This window comes from Mus pahari, chromosome 3 (genome assembly GCF_900095145.1).
Source record: "Mus pahari chromosome 3, PAHARI_EIJ_v1.1, whole genome shotgun sequence".
Lineage (NCBI taxonomy): Eukaryota > Metazoa > Chordata > Mammalia > Rodentia > Muridae > Mus > Mus pahari.
In genome coordinates, this window is record NC_034592.1 from 102,176,919 (window position 1) to 102,200,868 (window position 23,950).

A 23,950-nucleotide genomic window follows, 5' to 3' on the forward strand; every position below is an offset into this window, starting at 1 on the left:
TGTGTGTGTGTGTGTGTGTGTGTGTGTGTATATACACAGCATGCCGTGGACTGAGAGTGGAGGTCAGAGTACAGCTTTTGGGAGTCAGTTCCCTGCCTCCACCCTGTGGGCTCAGGTGATCACGCTCAGGTTGTCAGGCTGGACAGAGGGGAGTGCCTTCACCCCCTGAGCCATTGCCAATTTCAGTCTTATTTTTGACAGGATCTCATTCTGTAGCCTACCTGGTAAGGATCTTGTTTTGAGCAGCATTGTAATATCAGGACAGAACACAGCCATCTTCCAGAAAATAAAAACATAAATATGGAAGGAAAAATATACACAAATATAAAACACACACACACAAAAGAAGCCAGTCATTACTCAACAACTAACTTTAGCATTTTTATCAAAATTCATTCACCAAGGTGCTAGAGAGGCGGCTCCACAGTTAAGAGCACTGTCTTCTTTTCCAGAGGACCTGAGTTCAATTCCCAGCTTCTATATGATGGGTCACAACTGTGTGTAACTCCAGTTCCAGGGGATCCGGGGGATTCTGGTTGACCTTCACGGGCACTGTATGTATGGAGTGCACAGGCATACATGCCAGTAAGACACCTATACACATAAACTCTTTAAAAATAAAATCATCCATCAAATTCACTGGGCACTTACTAATGCCAGAAGAGCAGTCATTGACCAAGTGACTGAAGAAGCCACTGTGTCCCTGCATCTGAGGTGCGCAGAGGCCAATGGGGATGAGAAGCATTGGAAGAAAGAATCTCAGAAGACAGAAAGCTCGTAGCAGGGGCTCCTGGTCTGCCCAGGGGAGCACAGGAACAAAGTATCATGGCACAGAGCAAGCGCTGGGGCATCAGTACCAGCAGCCTACCAAGGGCTCAGCAAAGAAAGGCAGAGCAACTCGGCAGCTTGGGCTCCAAAGGTTTTCATCCTTTCTGCCTCATGTATATCTCATCCCCATGGTCCCCTTTTCTGTGTGTGCTTTCTGTTTCCAGACAAGCTCACTGGATTGGGCAACAGTTGAAGAACTCTAGGCCATAGGTTCCAAGGCAGGAATGTACCGAGGGTCACTTTCCCTCTCCCACGTGCTGGGGGGAGATGGTGGCCCTGTCTAGTTTGTGGAAATCAGTGTGCTAGCCCTGTGTGGAGCACTCACCTGTGACCTTGCACCTGGCTCTGAAATGTTCCCTCCTGTCCTCATCTGCCCCGCCCCGCCCCACCCCTGTTTTCTAGTGCTCTTTGCCCAGGTCTAGTTTGTGGAAATCAGTGTGCTAGCCCTGTGTGGAGCACTCACCTGTGACCTAGTACCTGGCTCTGAAATGTTCCCTCCTCTCCTCATCCGCCCCGCCCCGCCCCGCCCCGCCCCACCCCTGCTTTCTAGTGCTCTTTGCCCAGGTGGACACTAGTCCAACCCTCTTCAGTCTCTGAACCCTCAGCCCTGGACTCTCCCAAGAGCATATGGCCCAGCCCCACCCTGCCCTGTATAAATAGTCCCTGGAGGGGAGGCAGTCAGTCTTCCTGTTCCTACTCTACACTCTCAGGTAAGGACCTGGCCCTGCTTGCTGAGGGTGGTAAAGGGAGCTGGCTCTGTGTGGTGGATGGGTGCCGGTGTGGTCCTAGACTCTCTGGGCACGTGTCTGCTCATTGAACTGGTTCCTGTACCTCTGGGTCTTTGTGAGGATAACATATGTCTGTACATGTTGATGGGTTTCTAAAGGCTTGCCTGTGTCTGTGCCAGGTAGTTGTGCATCTGTGTGCATATTTGCCTACCTGTCCTCCCCAGCTTCCAGGCTAGCCCCGGGACCTCCACTCTGCAGGAGTTAGAACTGACACATCAGGTGGAGAGATCACTTGAGAGTTACAGGCATGCAAAGTCCCTTCTAGAACTGACAATTCCTGTTTCTCAGTTAGCTAGACCTGAATGGAAAAGGCATCCCAAGGACTGGTTTTTTTCTCTTGCTTTAACTCAGGTCTTAATTGACCCAAAGGTTTCCGTTAATGTCCCTTCACACACTGAAGTCCAGCCTTGTGAGATTCTTCCAAGCGCATCGTTAGTCAAGGGGAAAGAGTGGGGAGTCGTTGAGGCTGGAGAGCTGGCTCAGCAGTTAAGAGCACTGACTGCTCTTCTAGAGAACCTGGGTTCAATGCTCACAGTCACAGCCACGTGTGACTCCTTCTTGGGTGTCTGGTTCCTACTTTTGGCCTCTGTGTGCACTGCATGAACATGGTGCCCAGACATAAGTTGAGGCAAAACACCCATACATATAAAATTTAAAAAAAATTTTAATTAAAAAAAAAGTAGAGAGGCAGAAAGACTATGGGAATAATTTGGGATTGATTTCAGCTGAACATACAGAAGCCAATAAAAGTCTTCTAGGGCTGGGGAAAGGCTCAGTGGGAGAAAGGCCGCTTCCCAAGTACAAGGCTCCACATTTGATCTTCGACTCTGTACTTTGTATTAAAGGTGTGTGCATGTGTGTGTGCGCGTGTGCGCGTGTGTGTGTGTGTGTGTGTGTGTGCACGTGTGTGTGCGTGTGAATGTATGTATGTGCATGTGTGTGTGTGTGTGTGTGTGTGTACATCTGTGCTCATTTGCCCAGTGACTATGTGAGCTCAGAGGGTCTTGATACCTTTAGTCTTCAAGTGGACTGTGTTATAGGGTTGTCAGTTCTGGGGTTGTCAATTGTGCCTTGCATGCCAGGCCCAAAAAGATGAGGCTCTAGCCTCAACAGCAGCTCCACATGAGGACAGCTTGCCAGTGGATGATAAATGGACTCAGACCTTAAACCCCTCACCCTCTTCCAGTCTTTATGAGGAGAGACAATAATGAGCAGTGATGGCCCAGGAAGGCCATCCATTCATTTGTGCTTCAAGAACAAAGTCCTGGTCCCTGTCCTCTCCAGAAGCCCACGCCCACCCATCTGTTCTGCCCCTCCCTGCTCTGCATACACCGAAGGTTCCAAGCCTCCCTATCACCCCTCACTACCTACCCTGGGGGGGGGGGAGTATCACGACCAGGGCACTTGGCAGGCCCCCCTTTCTTCTTTTGAAGGAACTATGTGTGTACAGCCCTAGAAAGGAAAGAGACTTTTTGGACTAGGGGTTAAATTGCTGCAAATAAAACTTTATCTGTTAACCACAGGTGCTCCCTCCGTGTGTCGTTTCCTGCTCTGGCCCCGTAAAGATGCATCCAGGTAAGCAGCATGACTGGGTGGCTAGGAGGTGGAAGGAAGAGAAGAGAAAGGAGAGAGGGAAGGGCAGAGGCAATCAGTCAGTCATATCTGTTGAATGCCAAGTGTGCTTGCATGTGTGTGTGTGTGTGTGTGTGTGTGTGTGTGTAGGTACCTGTGTGCAGTTTCAAATGCAAACAAACCTTTGTATTCCAACGAACACTTTATATTTAAGAAACAAGCCTATACATCCCTCATCTCAATAGCTCTTCAACCTAAGGAGAGCAACAGGCAGGTCCCTCTCCCATGGTACCCATGAGGTCCTGGGAAAGAGCAGCGCTGTCGGGTCTGGCGCTCTTGGTGCCCATGCTGTTGCCTCCCCTCAAAAGACACAAAAGAGCTAGAATTCCCACCCACCAGCTGGACGTGGTGGCGCACGCCTTTAATCCCAGCACTCTGGAGGCAGAGGCAGGCGGATTTCTGAGTTCGAGGCCATCCTGGTCTACAAAGTGAGTTCCAGGACAGCCAGGGCTATACAGAGAAACCCTGTCTCGAAAAAAACCAAAAAAAAAAAAAGAATTCCCACCCACCAAAGCCCACCTTTGGGGACACCCAGTACCACACAGGTGGCTTCTGCAGAATGAGCGGTGATGTCCTCGGTGGGTATCTTGCCCGCAATGTGAATCCCTGCTGGGCAGTAAGGCAGAGTGACCTTAGAGAGCTCTCCACACAGCAGACAGCAAGGGCAGAGACCCAGACCGAGACCAGAAGGTTGTAACCAGGATATAAGGCACAGAGCTCTGAGGGGCTATGCGCAGACGCTCAGGGATGAACGGAGGCTGGCTGGGGCCCAGACGGAGACAGCAGAGGAAGACTTGGGGTTTACCACAATAGCGTGCCTCCCAAGGGCCCTGAAATTTGACCAAGGTTAGGAGGGCAGACCACTGGCAGTGTGGACAAAACCTTAACCTCCTACCTGGCCCTGTGCCACCCAGGGGACTCAGCCAGCTCTTGAGCCCACAGGGATGCACAAGTAAGCTTTGTATTGACTTTCAATATGAGTCTGCTGTTAGTGGATGAATGAAGGAATGACTGTCAGGTGGCCAAGTCTGAGGAGCCGTGGTGGGGGCAGGAGTGAACACAGGAACTAGCACCAGAGAGGAGGCAGGGGCAAGTTGTCCCCTTCAAAACCAAAGGACTGAAACCACTCTCTTTTCCCCCCTTTCTCTCTAACAGGTGGCAAGGTAGGAACATTCTCGAGCCTTCCTTCCTCCCTTTCCTCTTGCCCCCCCTCCCCCCCGCCTGCTTCTTTCCGACCTCTCACCTCATTCTTGGACCAGGACTTTGCCAAATGAAGCCAGGAAGACTCAGGCAGCAGCCTGGGAAGGGCGGAGTGCTGCCGCATCCGCCCACCCCCTGCCAACTGCAACCTTCTCCTTGGCAGTCTCTCCTCTGTTTTCCCATCTGTCTCTCTCCTTTCCTTACTTCCCTCCCCTGGCCCAGCAGCCCATCCTCTCCCCTGCTGGTTCCCAGCCTGTTCTGTGCTTCCCTGGCTGGCTGGCTCGGTGGCTCTCAAGCCCCAGGCACACTGCAGGCCTGCTAGGCCAGGCTTCTGCAAGGGAAGGAAGGGAAGGCTGCCTGCTCACCACCACCCCCTCTCAACCAGCAGCAGACAGACTTCCTGGCCTGCGTCTGTGACCCTGCCATGGAAGGGTGGGAAGGAAGCGGCTGTTTCCTAGAGTGGCTGAGCCCTATTGAGGCAGGGACTGTTGTAGGAGGCTAGCCCCCAGTTATGGAGACTGTCTTCCCTGTAGGTATTCTGCCCTATCAACCCCCTGGATGGCCAGAGCAGAGGAGGGAGCCATCCCACTCCTGGAACAGAGGACCATAAGCTCGCTTCTTTACCACTGGGCTCCGGATCCCAGTGCCCTGGGATTTTCCTAGGCCTATAGCAAGAGACAAACACTCCTGGTCTGCAGCTCTCCCAGGCCTCTTAGAGCTGAGAAGTGGAGCTTCCACCGCTTCCTGATTAGGTCTGGCTCAGGGACACTATAGGCTCCTACCTAGACGCCCTGTGTGTACATATGTGTACATACTTAAGTACCCACCTGCAGGCATATATCCAGTCATCGCTATTTTGTTGTGGTTTTGTTTAGCTTTTACAGTACTGGGTTTATGGTTTGTGGACAAATTCTCTACCATTGTACTCCATACCCGGACAAGTTTTAAAATTTAATTTAGTTGCTTTTATTTTTGAGACAAGATCTCATCATGTAGCCTTGGCCTGGCCTGAAGCTCACTATGTAGATCAGACTAGCCTTGAACTCAGAGATCTCCCTGTTTCTGCCTCTTATGTTGCTAGAATTAAAAGCGTGTACCACCATACCTGGCCAAAAAATTTAAATACAAGGCTTCATTCTATGGCTCTGGCTAATCTGAAACTCACTATTTAGATAAGGCTAGTCTTGAACCCACAGAGATCCACCTGCCTCTGCCTCCTTAAAGGGTTAAGGGCATGTGCCACCACACTCCACAACTGTAGCTACAGTGTATACATTTAACACACTTCTATCTATACACAACATCTCCTTGTTGTCTACCCTCTGCCTTTGACCTGTTCTCCTTGGAGCCTGGCTTTCTTCCTACCTGGCTCTCAGGGGATTCTTCTCCAGCCTCCCCAGATTCACCTTTGCCCCCAAGTATAATCATTTCTAGCAAAGCAGAACTTGTAGCCATTCTGCCAGGGCCTCAAGGCTGGGGAAGATAATCTTGTTTCTTACAAATAAATAACTAGGTCCAGAAAAAGAGGTCACAGCTCTGCAAAAGGGATAAACCTAAAACATCCAGACTCTCCCCCTTTTCCTTGCCTGATACCTAAAGGACTTCACTGCAAAAGAAGTAGGGCTAGGAGCAGTTCCTTGCTACCTGTATCACCCAACTTCCTACTACACCCCTTGCAGATGCCCAGGAATCCTGAGTCCCTTGGGGAGGGGAGGTAAAGAAGAATTGACTGCAACCATTGGCATTGACTTTGCACCCTGGCATTTCTCTTTTGGCTTTCCACAGGGACATTGCCAGGGTCATTCTCACTGTGGGCCACCCCCTGGCCATGGTCCAGGACACTGTCATGGGGGACATCACTCTCCAGGACATGATGGCCATGGCCCAGGGCACTGTCATGGGGGACATCACCCTCCAGGACATGGTGGTCCATCCCATGGCCATGGCCCAGGGCACTGTCATGGGGGACATCACCCTCCAGGACATGGTTGCCCATCCCATGGCCATGGCCCAGGGCACTGTCATGGGGGACATCACCCTCCAGGACATGGTGGTCCATCCCATGGCCATGGCCATGGGCACTGTGGCCCTCACCCTGGTCCACATCACTGAGAAGTCAGAAGAAACGAAGACACAAGATGAGGAGTCTGCGTGGAATCTCCAGCTGACCCGGCACCGGGTCTAAACTAGAATTTTCCCTTGCAAATAAATAGCCTCCTGGAGGCCATATTTGTTCTTGTTAGAGACTGTCTTTCTTCATATCCAACTGGTCCTCAGAGCCCAGCTCTATCTAAAATTCCTTACTATGGAAACCAGACATCCATCTTGGCATGCTCAGAAGCTCGACTGAGTGGTACCCACAGCATATCGATCGCTGCTGAAGAGCACTGATCTGACGGGGCTTCAGCAGCTCCGGGTACATTCTCACCATTTCCTGAACACATACTGAACTCCCAACCTTCTTTTGTTACAGTCTCCTAAATCCCACTCCGGGTGATGCATGATCTGCCTGCCTTTCATACCTTCACATTTCCAAAACCTCCCCAGCCAGCCACAGCTCCACTGTCTCCAGGCAGCTTGCCTTAAAGCTATTGGAAAGAAATGGCTCTCTTTGCACCCTGCCCTTTCTCTGCCACAAACTGTAGATCAGAGGTGGTATCGACCATCTCCTAGGCTTAGATCCACCCTGGCCCCCTGGCACTGATTTAAGGCTGCCTTTATCTCTGCACCAACTGTAAGTCACTCAAGGCCCTTCTAACCCTCCAGATCCACTCAGCCCAGGCCTTAGAACCCTCGCCTTGTCTAGACCAGCATTTGGACACAATTAAGGGGTATCTTCAAACCAAACCTCTTGAGTCTGACTCTCCTCAGCCCGTTGCTTCCAGCTTGCCACCTCCATGCACAGCACAGCCAGGCCCAGAACAGCCTGCTGTGAAGGTCTTTTTTTTCCCCTATCCAAATCTATTCTGGTATTCACTATAATTCAGCTACAGTTCTCTAGCCAGGCCGGCCCTTGGACCAACATCTCAATTCCTTCATAGCTAGTTCCTGGTTGGGGCTAGCAAGTGCTCCGAAGTGGGTGGCTATCAGGTCTCTCTGTAAGGCTGAGGTCCCCGGGGAGTGGCCGTAACTGCATGAAAGGGGCTGGGCATCTCTCCTCCTCTCCTCTCACTCCCCCTATCCCTTGTTGCGCACTTAAAAGATTCAAGAAGAGGCTTTAAGGTAGGAAGAGGCCGCAGGCTCAAGGCCAGGTCCAAAATGGGAAGAGTGACCCAACTCGAGCAGTTACCCAGCTCCCCCTCAGGAGGACAGAACACTGAGAGAAGCCTAGAGAAATAAGGGTATTCAGGAGACCCAACCTCTCTGCTTCCCTGCGCTTCCAAGCGCGGAAGCCTGCGGTTCAAGTTGGGAGGATTTTACCCGGGTTGTTCTTTTTTAGTTTCTTGTAAAAAGTACAAGGCGTCCAGGAGGGACGGTTTGGCCATATTACTAAAGGCAATGATGAGACCTGGCCAGGGTAGAGAGGCCTGTACTGCAGCCTACAACCTTCGTGACAACGAACCCCCAGCCCCCCATGCTGCGGCTCTGCAGCAGCTTGTGTCCCTGTCTCCCCCCTCTCCTTCCTGCCCTCTGTCCATTGGCGGATTTCTCTTCGGCCCCGCCCAGCGACTGGCTTCTGGAGCTGACGCATGCGCAGAATCCCACCGCTGCTGCTGCTTCAGCACCAGAGCCCGGACAGCGGCGCCGCCCACGGGCATGGACGGTGGTAGCAGCCCCAGCTGCTGCAGCGATCTTCTCTTTGCCAGTTTCTGAACCGCAAGCAGCGGCCTGAGGGGAATATATTAGCCCCAAAAGGCAGCTGCCGGAACAAGTAGGAAGAACCCCTCCGTAGATCCTGCTGGAAGATCTTCTCAGTAAGCCTGCATCAGGTATCCTAAATAGCCGCCGCCACATATCACCTCATCCATTCCCCAGCTCTTCTGAAAGCCTTTTCCCGAGGCAAATACGTTTGTATACCTTCATCTTCCTTGCCAGTTCATCCTCTCTCATCGACACTCGATAATGCCAGTTCTCGTTGCTTTCACCTCCTGGGGGACCTGCCCCACCCACTGTTCTCTTCTTTCCCCTAAGGCCGCAGATGTCCATTTCCTTAGCCTCTAGAGCTCCCCCAATTCCCTGAGGCCTTGCCTCTGCTTCTTTGCAAAAGGCCTCAGGACCGCAACTAAGGTGGTCTGCATGTCAGTGAGCAAAGGGGTGTGCATGTACAACGGGAAAATAAAGCTGGTCAAAGCAGGTGTCCTAGGGAGGAAAGGCGACATTTGGGATCTACACCAGGGGCTGACTGCTTGTCTGCCCACTGCCATCGGTTGCTCAGCTGCCCACCGCCATCGGCTGCTCGGCTGCCCACCGCCATCGGTTACTCGGCTGCCCAGCATATCGTTGTTTGCTTTCCCTGCATGGCCTCCTGCTTGTGTACACACTGGCTTTAGCCTCTGTGTATGGCAAAAACTAGACTGAAGCCATGACCGCTGAAGGAGCTTCCCAGGGGGTGGAAGAGAGCAAAAACCACCTTCCCGCTGAGTGCCCATTCCCAGATCTGGGTGCCCTTCATTTTTCTGACTTCATCAGACGTGTGGTGGAACAGTCTGGCCAGGTAGCAATATGGCGCCATTTGTGTGTCCTGCCTGACTCTGCCGCCCCCAGAATCTCTCTTCAGACATGATACTTCATCTCTCTTCTGCCTGGACTGAAATAAAAGGCATTTTTAAGAGGCAAAAAGCAGATGCAGACACATTATCTCAGATTATCTAATTTAAAATGTGCATTCTGTTTTTCAGAAGCAGGAGAAAGCCCCACAGGTGGAAGCAAATATTTTCTCCCCTCTTTTATTAAATTATTACTCTGAAAGATATAAAATCTTATTCAAGAGGGCAAATCACAGTATGGGTACATTCTCCAGACCAGAGCACAGACCAGGGATTCTGCTTGGAGTCACAACCTGACCAAAAGAAGGTGGGGCTGGGGCTGGGGCTGGGGGTGGGGGTTGCAGCTCAGTGATAAAGCATTTTTTTCTAGCATTGGCAAAGCCTTAGGCTCCATCCCCAAACACTGCAGAAAAAAGGGGGGAGAGGAGGGAGGGAACAGTGACAAATCAGGGCAGGGCCCAGGACCAGGAACATCTGTACAAGGGGCTACAGTATCATTGGCTGTCTGGCATATCTTGCCAAGGATCAGCCCTGTCTGTTCTCATTTCTCCCAGGCATGAGAACTACTTGTTCTCTTCCAGCAGTCCTCTGGAACCTCTGCTGATCTCTGAAGTTCCCCAGAGACCATGGATACTACACAGACATAACAATTTTGTTCAACTCAAGAGAAGAAACACAAAAATGCTCCTGTTGAATTAAGCACCACCCTAGAGATAGACCATAAAAAGTACACACTATACACACTACACACATACAGACACACATACATGCACAGACATACTACACCACAAACTTATCACATAGACACACACAAACACACTACACAACAAACTCACATCACACAGACACAGACACACACACACAGACAGACACACACACACACACACACACTGCAGTCCTTTCCTCCCAGTTCTAGATATTAAACCTGAGCCTTATGTGTACAAAGAACATTTTCTATTACATCCTCATTTCCACCCTCAAGGTAACATGCAATTGTAATGCCAGCCCTCAGGTGGCTGGATCAGGAAGATCACAAGTTCAAGGCTACTCTAAACTACATAGACCTTGCTTTCTCCCTTCCCTTGGCCTCCCAAGACCCTTCCTCTAGAACCCACCTCTGCATCTTTACCTAACCTACAGAGAGAGTATGTGTCTTAAAAAAATTCAAGCGTGGTAGCAAATTAACCCCAGAACTCACTTGGGAAGCAGAAGTGTAGAGTTCAAGGCCATCCTGATATACAGGCTCAGTTTGGGAGGCTAAGAAAGGGATTTCCATGACTTTGAGGCCAGCCTGGGCTATATATCAAAAGCAAAAGGGGTGGAGAGACAGAGACAGAGACAGAGACAGAGACAGAGCTCTTGTTTGCCTAGGCTGGCCTCCAAGTATCTGAACTCCAGGCACAACCTTCAGTTCTACAGTATTTTATAAGTCATTGGCTTCAGAGATGTTTGAATAGTTAATTATCTGTATTTTTAAAATGACCATTCCCTTTCGTAATGGTATGAACAGCTCCCCTCGTCTGTCCTGGTCACTCTGTGGGATCACAGTGACATCCAGATGAGTCTCTGAGTTCAGGGAAAGATTATTTCATACAGATTTGCCCCTTCTGGAACTCTGGGGCTCTGTGCCTGGGGCCAGATTCAGCACTTTCTACCCACCTCACCCCTACTCCCCCCCCCCCCCCCATTTGGCCGGTGCAGACAGGCAGCCCAGGAAGTTACTCATCCTAATTATAGAGCTGGCTCATTTCCTTGGGAAGACTGAGACAAAGGTTCAACCCTACCACAGTCAGGCCAGAGAATTTCCGATTTTCTATACTGATATAACATCCTGCAGAGTGAAGAAGGGTAAGCTTAGGATCAGTTGATCCTCGATCCCTATAGAGGAACTGAAATGGTTAGTGGGAAGGAACTGGAGCCATAGAGACCTAAGTGGAAGCAAACCAATGATGGAGACTAGATCCCCTTTAACAGAAGGAGTTTGGGAAAGAGAGAGTACTCCATTTTCCAGCAGTATGCTCTGTGGCTGACTTCTATTACAAATGAGACTGACCCTCCAAGTTGGGGTCTGGTTCTTAGGATAAGTCCTGTGCTCAGTGCTCTAAGGTCATAGGCTGCTGGAACAGGCCCCTCACCTCTACCCTGGCTACCTGACTGTCTTAAGCTCTAGGAGGCAGGCTCCCTTCTAAGAGGGAGACAGAGCTAACGCCAGTCACATTGGGACCCAACCCAGGTCAGGCACAGTGCTAAAAATTAAACAAACTAACTAACTAACTGGGGAGATTGAAACAAAGGCCAAGCTCTACAGCAGCCAGGCTAGAGGCTCACGGGCTCTCCTGAAATAATGATATAATGGCTGGCATAGTGCAGAGGAGCAAGGTTATGAACCGTGATATAATCTAAACCAGTATATGCAAGCAGGCACCCGAGCAAGGTGGGGGAAGGGGAGTCATGTGACAGGCAGGGAGGTGAGAAGGCAAAAATGAAGTTAAAGACCTTCAGAGGCAAAAAGCAGAGACTGACACAGTGTCTATATTAACTGATTTGAAATGTGTGTTGTGTTCCTCAAAGGGAAGAGAAAGCCCCACAGGTGGAAGCAAATGGTTTTCCCCTTTTATTAATTCATTGGTCTTATAGGTAGAAAGCCTTCTTCAAGAGGGTAAGACACGAGCCAGGCGTGGTGGCACATGCCTTTAATCCCAGCATTTGGGAGGCAGAGGCAGGCAGATTTCTGAGTTCGAGGCCAGCCTGGTCTACAGAGTGAGTTACAGGACAGCAAGGGCTACTACTGTATTGAGCACATAGAATATACAAATAAATAAATGGACAAGTAAAATAGGAAAAACTATAGGTTTAAAAACTCTAGTAAATGTTAACACCCAGCATGGTGGTGTGCACCTGTACACTGCACACTGAGGAGGCTGAGGCAGGAGAGCTATGAGTTCAAGGCCAGCCTTGGTTACGCAGTGAGCTCCTGTCTCAATAAGTGAATAAACTAACAAATGATCTCATGCATACGCATGACCCAGGCATTTATCCAGTTTCTCTTTGGCCTCCAAGGGCTTAGCGCCTGGCTACTTAGGTCATCAGCTTTATGGAGTTGTCCTAGATCTTGCTTTAGAATGTCTTTGGTCAAATCAATATATTTCTAAATGTTAAATTAGTACAAATAAATATCCATGATCTCACTCATGACCTCAGATTTCAAATGCAGACATTATGAAATGGGGGTATTACCTGAGTATCTAAAAGGGTCATGTTACCCATGCAAAATACACTGCTTAAGAGAACATGCTCCCTGTGGTCCTGAACCTGGGAAAGAGTAGGAAAGCAAAGGTGTCCCCCACGTGCCAAGTTCTGCTTCAGGGATGTCACGTGTGCTATACCAAAACCGAGAGCTCAAAAGAGACCGCTCCAACCATTGCCTTCTCTGAGGGCCCGGAGACGAGAGATCCTGGAGCCTAGCTCCGTCACCCTCCTTTACCTTCAATGTGAGGCTTGTTCTGTCTTAAACTGTTGACACGGCCACTCTTCTGATGGGGGAGGGAAACAGGCAGAGCCCACCCATTATTTCCATCTTCTTGTCATGGTTTCTGGGAAGAACTTAGCCATTCGGCCACCAAAGGCAATGTCCATCTGCCTCTGTGGCCAGGGTTCTGGCTCATGACACATCTGGCAGGGCACCCGGTAGGCCTGGATGTCAGAGTCAGTGTAGCATAGACCTGAATCTCCCATGGGAGTCAGGCAAACTCTGCTGGGCTGGGTAAGCCAAGCAAGATAAAGGAAAGGAGGCTTTGCCAAATTCGGCCCTGAACTTCTCTGAGAACCCCCAGGATCAACTCTTTTCTGTCTTAAGACTGATAATCCTACCCCAGGAGTAAGGCTCTCCCTTCCCATGGAGTTAAAGAGTGGAACTAGACGTGCACACAGTGTTGTCTTGATGATTAATTTGGGGACCATCCCTCTTGCCATATTCCTTGGTGGTTCCAGCTCCCTCTGTGAACTGTGCACACCCTGACAAAGCAAACCTGTGCTTCGTTCATGATCCATGCCAGGACTGTTGAAAAAGCAGCAACCCTGTTTACTGAACTTTCCAGCTTCCCTTTCCCCCACTAAAATTGGGCCATCTGAATTTCTTTCTTATAGAAGCCAACATCGATGTTGGGCTGTCTACATCTCCCACCTTCCATGAATTCCCAGAGCAGTGTAGTGAGTCTTATTTATCACAGTGCTGCTCTTACCAGTCAGTCTAACACTGTTCACTTAATGGACATCCCTGGCTACCTTCTGTGTCAGTGAGCTGTTCAAGGCACTGCGGATGCAGAGATGAACATTTCTACGCATCAGTTTCTGCCTTCCCAGCCTCCACAGTGCACCCGAGAGGTGGGGCGTGTCTCTAATCTGATAACTAGTTGCAGCAAATACACGAAGAAAAATGCAGTAGGGCAATGGAACAGAGAGGGTTCCGGTGACTGCTTTAGAAAGAGTAATGAGAGACTCTTTGCAGATGCTCAAAGGGTGTCTGTCAAGAGTATAGAAAAGCTGAGCATGCTGGTGCACGCCTGTAAGGAAGGCAGAGGCAGGCAGATCTCTCTGAGTTCAAGGACAATAGGATCTACATAATGATTTTCAGGAAAACCAGAGCTATATGGGGTGGGGGATATATAAACAGACAACTATATAGGAAGTGCACGGTCTACAAGTTCAGAAGACCTTGGACTTTGTTCTAATCTTTACCTCTCATTGAATCTGTTTTCAAACCTGTGAAGCAAGAAAAATCCTTCTTGGTTTTGTAGGCAGTAAATAAGGCCATGTATGTAGAAATACATTTAATATCAAGCAGTGTCTGACATACGGCAGGTTTGCCAGTTATGCTTTAAGAATGCATGCTGTTTGGGTGAGTGTGGACCTTGGCATGCATGACTTGAGCGCTCACCCTCCTCATCTGTCTGCAGTACTAAAAAAAGAACAAGGAAAAACCACCAACCGTAGGCTCCCATCTCCTTGTCTCACTTACTGAACAATTCTGGGATGCAAATAACCTGCTACCCCTATCTTTCCTGCCTGCCTTCTCCCCAGGTCCTAGACCAAAGCCATGGCTCCCGAGGCAAGCCCAGAAAGAAGCTGCTCCCTCCACACCTGTCCCCTTGAAGACCCAACCGGTGCTCCGGTACCACCACCAACAGTGTCCACGCTCCAGGCTATAGACCCGACGAGTCCGTTAACAGCTGGTCATTTTGCCTTTCCGAGAGCACCTCAAGACTATCAAGAAGGAAGTTCATTACTAGGGTTAGGAGACCAAGCATCTCTATGTGCCCATGTCTCCAACCTCAGCACTTCCATAGACACCTCTCAGCATGATGGGATCTGGAAGCCACCTTCTGTGCAGCGCCACGTGGTCAGTGTCAGGTAAGGAGGGGGCTGGAAAGGCCACTAAAAGGTACAGCAGACACTGAAGCCTCTGGTTTCTTTCTTAGTAAGTGACTTGGATGGCTCCTGCCTGGATGAAGGAGGCAGCTTGAATGGAGCAGGAACAAACAAACAAACAAACAACAAAACAAAAACTGGAACTTGGGGGTGGGCAACTCTAAAAATTAGTACTGGCTTCCTCTATGCCTTGTCCTCTGTCTTGCACCCCTGCCCTTCCCAACCTAATATGTGCTCAGTCTTTCTCCCCACCCCCAACACACACACACACACCAGAAGACTATGGTAAATGTCTCTTCTTATCTTCCACAGGCAGGAACGCACTTTCCGGATGCCGAAGAGGTAGGGCCAGTCCTCCGTGCTCCCAGGAGTGGCTAGTCCTCCGTGCTCCCAGGAGTGGCTAGTCCCCTATGCTCCCAGGAGTGGCTAGTCCTCCTCCGTGCTCCCAGGAGTGGCCAGTCCTCCGTGCTCCCAGGAGTGGTCAGTCCCCCATGCTCCCAGGAGTGGCTAGTCCTCCATGCTCCCAGGAGTGGCTAGTCCCCCATGCTCCCAGGAGTGGCTAGTCCTCCTCCGTGCTCCCAGGAGTGGTCAGTCCTCCGTGCTCCCAGGAGTGGCTAGGCTGGCACCCACTCCATGAATCTTCTTCTCTGCTACCCCAGCTCACCAGCCTTACCACCACACCCAACATCAACTCATGCATGCTTTCTCCCTCTTTTCCAGCTATTCTCATATGATTGCTGACTGGCCAGTGGCTGTGATCCTGGGGTGTCTGGCCTTCATCTTCCTCTGTACCCTAGCTGGGCTGTTGGGAAGCCCGCCACTTGACTTTTCTGAGCCTTTACTGGTGAGAGGCCACAGGAGGGAACGAGACCCCTACACTGAACATTACAGCTCAGTCTGGGGTAGACAGTTGACCTATCTTGGGGGTGAGGTGGTGTTGGTCAGGTCTGGGTCACCAGACATAGGGATGGTACAGAAATCATATGTCTGCAATCCAGGGAGGAGGGGACCAAAGGGACACGGCTGGGAAGGGTGCAGAAGGGGATAGTCTTCCTTTGTCCCCACCCCTCCTGCACACTTGTTCTCTGCCCTTTTTTCTGCAGGGTTTTGAGCCTCGAGACACAGAGATAGGCCGACGGCTAGAAGTTTGGAAAGCCATGCAGGCCCTCACTGGCCCCAAGAATCTGCTTTCTCTTTCCCCAGACCCTGAGATGAACAGGTAACATGTCCCCATCTTCCCACTGAGAGTAGCAAAGGGAGGAAAGACATGTGAGAGCCAGCTGGTGCTCCTTCCATTTTTTGAGAGTCCACCATCCTGAACAGTACCTTGGGAAAATTCTCTCTACCTCAGCTCAAGTCTCCTTAGCACCCTGAGCCCTGCAGCCTGGGGCAGGGCCGAGGAAAGCGTGGTCCGGACCAAGAGGATGGTGGGGCCCGTGGAAGTCAAAGAAGAAGAGAACTTCTTTTGTGGCCGCCCTGGTAAGCTGCATGGTAGCCAGTCCTGACTTCAGTGGGGGGTCCCTACCCACACCCCATAGGACGAGCAGGTCCAGTGTTAATAATAGGCAGATAGGAAAAGAAAATGGCCACCAGCCATGTCCAAGGCCAAGGAAGATGGAGTAATGAAGTCGGTCTCAAGGGCTCCAGTCAGGTGCAGCCAAGAATGAACGCAGGCAAGACTAGGCATTGGGTATATAGACTAACGACTGCTGGGGATCAAGGCTTCAGGTGGCCCAGAATGAGAACCTTCTCTTTTTAGAGGGCCCAGGTTCTGGGGTCAAAAGGCTGAGCTGTGTGGGGGTTGTGTTGCAGAGAAGAGCCATGCGAAGCTGGTGTTTGTGTCCACCTCTGGGGGAAGCCTGTGGAACCTGCAAGCCATCCATTCCATGTGTCGCATAGAACAGGAGCAGGTGAGCTGGCTGGGGACATGCCAGGGTGTGGGTGGGAACTGTGGACACGAAGGACCCAGTCCCCGTGGGATGCTGCTTAGCCAGGACTGCCAAGGCAGACTGGGGAGAGCTCTTCCTGCTTAGAAAACTATTCCAACTCTGCTGGAGGTTCTGGGTTGGTCCAGGGCAAAGAAAAGTAGGCTGACTGTAGAAGTTCCAACCTTCCATGGCAAAGAGAACTCAAGCAGAGCCTAGGGAGTTTCAGAAGGTTTGAAAAGAGATCTCAAGTGTGTGTGAAGAGAAGCTGGCCCTGGGAAGTTGAGACTCTAGGCTTCAAGCCTGCAGCCTTGTCAACCCAAGCAGTGCCAATTCAATTATGCTGATGGAGAACCATATACAGAGGCATCTATGGGAGTGTTTGCTGCTAAAAACAGTGCGCGAACCGCTCTGTAGCTCTATACACCCAGTCCCTTGTGTCACACCACAATGTCCAGAGCATCAGAAGACACTAGTTAAGAATATGTGTTCTGCCCTCCAATGCCTGAGTTCAAGGCCAGCTCTAGGGTTCCTTTGGTATGTAACTCTTTCATCTCTCACTGCCCCATGTGTGTTGGGTTTTTGTTTGGTTGTTTGGTTGGTTTTCTTTGGTTTGTTTTTTAGTGCTGGGGATCAAACTTAGATACTTGTATGGACTAAGTACACACTCTATTACTGAGCTACATCCTCAGCCCTGTAAATATGAAGTAGGGACAGTAATAGTATGGCCTTTATAGGGAAAGTGACTATGAAATGAGATAGAATTTAGAAGAATCTGACATAATGTTGGCACTAGGAATGACTTGATAAGTGTATCGCAGCAGCATCACTGTCAACTAGGCCCCAAGGATGTGCGTGTGGTTAGCAGCAGAGTGGGGCATCTGACTCCCAGGTGGGAGCTTTGCACCACACCAGCTGTTGTGATGGGAACAGCAGGGTTGAAAAGAAAAGGAGGGCTGAGCGTGGTGGTGCACGCCTTTAATCCCAGCACTTGGGAGGCAGAGGCAGGTGGATTCCTGAGTTCAAGGCCAGCCTGGTCTACAAAGTGAGTTTCAGGACAGCCGGGGCTATACAGAGAAACCCTGTCTCGAAACAACCAACCAACCAACCAAACAAACAAAAAAGAAGAAGAAGAAGAAAGAAAAAAGAAAAGGAAAGGAGGTGGGAAGAGGAAGTTCTGGCCTTAAGAGGCCTTCAGCAAGTCAGGGAAAGAAGGGCTGGGAGTTCTCCATGACCCTGATCCTGGAATGTCTTCTACTGCTTGCTTCCCGCTTCCTCGTCTCTTGACCTTGCCCCCTATGTGGCTTGTCACATCTATTCCCATTTCTGATTTAGGAAGTTGCAAAGCTGGCAGGGAGGGGCTGTAGGAGCCCTTCTGGAAGCCTCTGGGAAAGGTCTGGGGGAACTTCCCCAGGCTAGCCTTTGATAAAGCCAAGACATAGTTACTAGAAGCTAAGCTAGGCGCAAAGATAGCTTTGAGACAAAGTATTTCTTTTGGGTAGTCAAAATACTGGCTCTCTGCCCTTCAGCAGGACAAGAGGCAAGAGGGCCCAAGACAGGGTTAAGGTAACCTGGGCCCCTGGACTTCCCTCTGAGCTTCACTCCCCCACTCCTGTGTGCCCCTACAGATTCGCTCTCACATCAGCTTTGGGGCTCTGTGCCAGCGATCAGCAGCCAATGAGTGCTGCCCCAGCTGGTCCCTGGGCAACTATCTGGCCGTGCTGTCTAACCGCTCCTCCTGCCAAGACACTACCCAAGCTGATACTGACCGCACACTGGCCCTGCTACGGTTCTGTGCCACCTACTACCATCGTGGTGTCCTGGTGCCTGCTTGTGTGGGGTCTGGGCAGGACAAACCCCCGTTTTGTGCCCAAGTTCCCGCCAAGTGTACCGGAAGCAACGTTGTCTATGAATTCCTCCACTACCTTCTAGACAGAGACTTTCTGAGTCCCCAGACTGCGGATTACCAGGTGCCCTCCCTCAAGTTCGCCCTGCTCTTCCTGCCCATTATAAAGACCTCCTCTCTTCTAGACATCTACCTGGACGGCCTAGGTGACCCAGTTAAAGTCTCCGACAACTACACATCCATCAGTGGCATGGACTTGGGCCTCAAGCCCAGACTGCTGAAGTACTACCTAGCTGAAGACACCATGTACCCCTTGCTAGCCCTGGTTATCATCTTCTTTGGCATGTCCCTCTACCTGCGCTCACTCTTCATCACGTTCATGTCACTTATAGGGGTGCTGGGCTCCCTAATGGTGGCCTACTTTCTTTACCATGTGGCATTCCGCATGGCCTACTTCCCCTTTGTCAATCTAGCGTCTCTCCTTCTGCTTAGTGGCGTCTGTGTCAATTACACGCTCATCTTCTTGGATATGTGGCGCCTCAGCAGGGGCCAGGTGCCTTCTGGGGGCATGCCACACCGTGTGGGCCGTACCATGCACCATTTTGGCTACCTGCTCCTGGTCTCAGGTCTCACCACCAGCGCAGCCTTCTACGGCAGCTACCTGAGCCGCCTGCCCGCAGTGCGTTGCTTTGCTCTTTTCATGGGCACCGCAGTACTAGTGCACATGGGGCTCACACTGCTCTGGCTTCCCGCCACCGTGGTGCTCCATGAGCGCTACCTGGCTCACGGCTGTGTGGCCCAAGCGCACGGCCAGAGGGGTGGCAGCGACCCCCTGAGGCTGTTGCTGGCGTTGCACAGACGGATCCGTATTTTTCGCAAGATTATTTCCATCCTCTCGCGCCTGCTGTTCCAGCGCCTGCTGCCCTGTGGTGTCATTAAGTTTCGGTACATCTGGATCTGCTGGTTCGCGGCGTTGGCGGCAGGGGGCGCCTACATCGGCGGCGTCAGCCCTCGCCTGCAACTGCCCATTCTATTGCCACTTGGAGGCCAGTTCTTCCGGTCTAGCCATCCCTTTGAACGCTTTGACGCAGAGTACCGCCAGCAGTTCCTGTTCGAGGATCTGCCTCCAAACGAGGGCGGCAACTTGCCAGTGGTTCTGGTGTGGGGAATCCTGCCAGTGGTCACTAGTGATCCCCTGGACCCTCGCACCAACAGCTCAGTGGTAAGCGATCCTGACTTCTCGCCTAGCAGCCCCGAGGCCCAGGAGTGGCTTCTGGCTCTCTGCCACGGAGCCCAGAATCAGAGCTTCTTTGGAGACCAGCCAGAGGGCTGGCCCACGCTGTGTTTAGTGGAAGCTCTGCAGCAGTGGATGGAGAGCCCCAGCTGTGGCCGCCTGGGTCCCGATCTATGCTGCGGCCAATCAGAATTCCCCTGGGCCCCCCAGCTTTACCTGCACTGTCTCAAGATGATGGCTCTGGAGCAAAGTCCTGATGGCACACGTGACCTGGGACTCCGCTTCGATACTCATGGCAACCTGGCAGCTCTAGTTCTAAAGTTCCAGACCAACTTACCCTACAGTACAGAATACGGCCCAGTCCACCACTTCTACACTGAAATCAGCCGCTGGCTGTCAACTGAGATGAGCAAGGCACCTCCTGGCCTCAACCAGGGTTGGTTCACCAGCAACTTGGAGCTGTACAGCTTGCAGCATAGTCTAAGCACAGAGCCAGCTGTCGTGCTTGGTCTGGCCCTGGCACTAGCCTTTGCCACACTGCTGCTGAGCACCTGGAATGTCCCCCTCAGCCTGTTTTCTGTGGCTGCGGTGGCTGGCACGGTTCTGCTCACGGTGGGCTTGCTGGTTCTTCTTGAGTGGCAACTCAACACTGCCGAAGCTCTCTTTCTCTCTGCCTCTGTGGGCCTCTCTGTAGACTTAACCATTAACTACTGCATCTCCTATCACTTGTGCCCACACCCGGACCGCCTGAGCCGTGTGGCCTTCTCCTTACGTCAGATCAGCCGGGCCACGGCGATGACGACTGGAGTGTTGTTTGCCTCTGGTGTGATCATGCTGCCTTCCACTATACTGCTCTATCGGAAGCTGGGCATCATCGTCATGATGGTCAAGTTCCTTGGCTGTGGCTTTGCCAGCTTCTTCTTCCAGTCCCTGTGCTGTTTCTTCGGGCCAGAGAAGAACTGTGGGCAGATCCTCTGGCCCTGCGCCCATCTGCCGTGGGATGCAGGGACTGAGGATCCTGATGAGAAGGGGCGAGCGGGGCCACCAGGATTCTCCGAACACTATGAGTTGCAACCCCTGGCGCGGCGCCGGAGTCCCAGCTTCGACACCAGCACAGCCACCAGCAAGCTTTCCCATCGGCCTTCCATACTCTCTGAAGACTTGCAGATACATGATGGCAGCTGCTGCCTCCAGCATGCCCAAGCCCCTGTCTCCCCAAGGGATCTGCTCCTGGACCACCAGACAGTCTTCAGCCAGTGCCCAGCCCTGCAGACCTCCTCTCCATATAAGCAGGCTGGCCCCACCCCCCAAACCTGGATCAGGCAAGATTCCCAGGGACAGAAAACTGAGCCCCTGCAGGCACTGCCAGAAGGCCCTGTCCACTGCCCTAAGCCCAAAGTGGAAGACCTCCCCGATGGTCTGTGCTCCTCGGCCAGCACCCTGGAGGGACTCAGCGTCTCAGATGACACCTGTGCCTCTGAGCACAGTGTCCGTGTGCCAGATTCTGTGGGCACCTCTCCAGAAGTCATGAATGGCACTGGACACCCCATACTTGAGCGGGGCCAGCTGAACGGGAAGCGTGACACCCTCTGGCTGGCGCTGAAGGAGACCATCTATGACCCAAACTTGCCCAATTCTCACCACAGCAGCTTATCCTGGAAGGGCCGTGGAGGGCCAGGCGATATCAGCCCTGTGATGCTTCCCAACAGCCAGCCAGATCTTCCAGATGTTTGGCTCCGTAGGCCCAGCACCTACACCTCTGGCTACAGCAGTTGAGAGAGGCCAAAGAAGGCCAGACCAGGGTCCAGAACCCTGTTGGTGAAGATAAGGCAGATGCCACACTAGCCTAGAGCCTGAAGGCATTTCTCCCTATCGACATGATGTCTTACCCTCCAACTATGGATTCTAAACCCTGCCAGATGTTCTAGCCTTGATTGATCTCTTTGCTACTTACCCTACATCTGGAGGACTCAGTGGGAGGGCCTTGCGAGGCAATACCAGGCTCTCCCTGTGACCAACTGAGGACTCATCTGTCCCTACAGTGCCAACAAGGACTCCTCCTCTGGAAAGGAGGGAGGCCAGATGTGCAGTTCCAGGTATTGGGGAGGCTGAACAGCTGTCTCCCGGGTGACAAGAAGTTCGGTGACGCTAAGGTACTCCACCTTTGGGATTCAGTTGGAGTACCTACCTCACCGACTAGAAAAACCTTTAAGAACCTCCACAGCCTACTGAATCTCATCCCTTCTCATCGGCTTGTAATCGGGATACTTCAGTTCCTGGGAAGCTTCTCTGGGCTGGACGTGAGCACGGGCCTCTGTCCTGCACTGCCCTGTTCTGCTCACACTCACCAGTTCGACTAGATACTCTCCAAAAGCAGGACAGAGGCGGCTGACAAGAGAGAGAAGCAGGAGACAGGAAGGTTGGCTTTGGAGTATCCCTAAATTCCAAGACTCCCCCACGGGAAGCTGACTCCAGAATGTTCCCCTGTTAGTGAACAGTAGCTACACCTTACCATTGCCACACCTGCCGGTCTTTTTGGACCTTTGCAAAGTTACTCCAGAGTGGCCTGCAGTTGGTCAAGACACTAAGAACAGATGATTGATGGTTCCCCAACGTCATGTCACTGGGTAGCAGCAGGATTCTCTCCTGCCTCATGCTGCCACCATAGCTCCCTGTCTCCTGACTGTGTGCTTCAGGGCCCCGGGCCCCTGGCTGTCTTGATCCTTGGCTTCTGGCACTTACTAGGTCTCTTTGCTTGAGCCTCTCTTTGTGAGCCTTCCCTCCCCTTTGGGCCCCCGCCTCCAGAAAGAGTTGTAGTCTGAGTAGGCCCGAGAGTTCCTCATTTCCTCTGAGCTTCCCCGCTCTGAAGCTCTCTGAGATGCCCACTAGCAATGGGGCCTACCGGATCACAGGCAGCCAAGCTGAAGCTTAGGCTTCAAGGGCGTGCCTCTTCCATGGCTGAGGAGTACTGACAGGCTTTGCCAGAAGAGGTACTAAGGGACAGAAGAATGTGAACAGAATCCAGTTAAGACAAGAACACAAAGTTACTCCTCTGGGGTTGTCCAGGATCCTAAAGTTTCTCTAGGTCAGGTCCCCAGTTTCTAAAGACTAGGCCTCCCTAGCATTCTAGGGAGACTCAAGACCAGTAAGGTTGGTTGACGGTGTCACTGGTCAGCGGTAGAGTGTTCTCCTGACTCATTCTGCCACTATGACTCCCTGTCTCCGACTGACTGCCTGCTTCAGGGCCATTAGCTTTCTCCACCCAAAGCACTCATGTGACACAGCTCACAACACCAGGCGCCATCTGCAAGTTTACTGAGCACCCGCATTGGAAGGGGAGTTGTAAGGGAGAGAGGCATGAAAGGGAGAGCTGGCCTTCTGCCAGGAAGCAGGCATTAGTGGGACAGGGTTACTGCCGAGCTCAGGTGCCCAGCATGAGGTGACTGGGAAGATCTCTTGGAGAGGGGTGGTTTGAGCTGGGCTTCTGAAGATCAAGCATATCAAACAGGAGGGAGCGTGGTTATCCAACTCTAAAGGTCCCCTAAGAACCGTTCTTTAAATGAGATCCTGTGTCTAAAACTCCTGCTTCAAGGGATGTGAGTTTAGGAGTGCTGCCAGCTCAGCTTCCCTTTCTAGTGCAGATCTCCAGGGGTCTCCAGGTCCCTGGAAGATCCATAGAGCATGGCATGAAGGCCACCAATCTAGCCCATTTTATATATGAGTATCAGAAAGGAATTTTTCAGTGCCAAACAATCTAAGGCAAGGCTAGAAGCAAGCCAGAGGAAACTTTTGCTTTATTTTGTTGAGTTCCTGTGTTACTGAGACCTACCTCCCACCCCAAATAGCCCAGGACAAGTGGAGCAGAAACTCAGATGAGAACATAAGAATGTGGGAAAGACAGAAGACAGTTTCCCTCAGTATACATGGAGAGCTGGTTCCAGCACACCCCGCACCCTCCAGCATACCAAAATCTGAGGATGCTCAAGTCCCTTGTGTAGAATGGTGTAGTATTTGCATATAATGATGCATATTCTCCTATATACTTCAAATCGTCTCTAGAGTACTTATAATGCCTAATATGATGTAGATGCTATGTCAGTCCTTACACCGTGTTGTTGTAATAATGACAAGAAAAATAATATGTGTGTGGTGAGTTTTTTTTTTTAATATTTGACATGGCCAGGGATAGTGGCACACATCTTTAGATTTATTTATGTATATGAGTACACTGTAGCTATCTTCAGACACACCAGAAGAGGGCATCAGATCTCATTACAGATGGTTGTGAGCTACCATGTGATTGCTGGGAATTGAACTCAGGACCTCTGGAAGAGTAGTCCATGCTCTTAACCACTGAGCCAACT

The 23,950-nt window shown here is 51.4% G+C and overlaps 1 protein-coding gene and 1 long non-coding RNA gene across 3 annotated transcripts; both read left to right on the forward strand.

Moving 5' to 3' along the window:
- Positions 1-1,434: 1,434 nt before the first annotated feature.
- On the forward strand, positions 1,435-6,688 carry LOC110319699. The gene is made up of 4 exons (XR_003843516.1): positions 1,435-1,538; positions 3,140-3,191; positions 4,404-4,411; positions 6,234-6,688. It is a non-coding gene; the product is annotated as an uncharacterized LOC110319699 (long non-coding RNA).
- A 1,463-nt stretch (positions 6,689-8,151) lies between these two features.
- Positions 8,152-23,741, forward strand: Disp2 (dispatched RND transporter family member 2). Of its 2 annotated transcripts, none has more exons than XM_021193827.1 (8): positions 8,152-8,377; positions 14,234-14,563; positions 14,894-14,923; positions 15,302-15,425; positions 15,685-15,800; positions 15,933-16,060; positions 16,394-16,491; positions 18,135-23,741. In XM_021193827.1, exons 2-8 carry the CDS (start codon positions 14,250-14,252, stop codon positions 21,360-21,362), a joined length of 4,038 nt encoding a protein of 1,345 aa, XP_021049486.1. In that variant the 5' UTR covers positions 8,152-8,377; positions 14,234-14,249; the 3' UTR covers positions 21,363-23,741. The 2 variants fall into 2 exon arrangements, with proteins under 2 accessions (XP_021049486.1, XP_029392523.1); XM_029536663.1 differs by having other exon boundaries at positions 8,187-8,362; positions 18,135-23,727.
- The last annotated feature ends 209 nt before the right edge of the window (positions 23,742-23,950 follow it).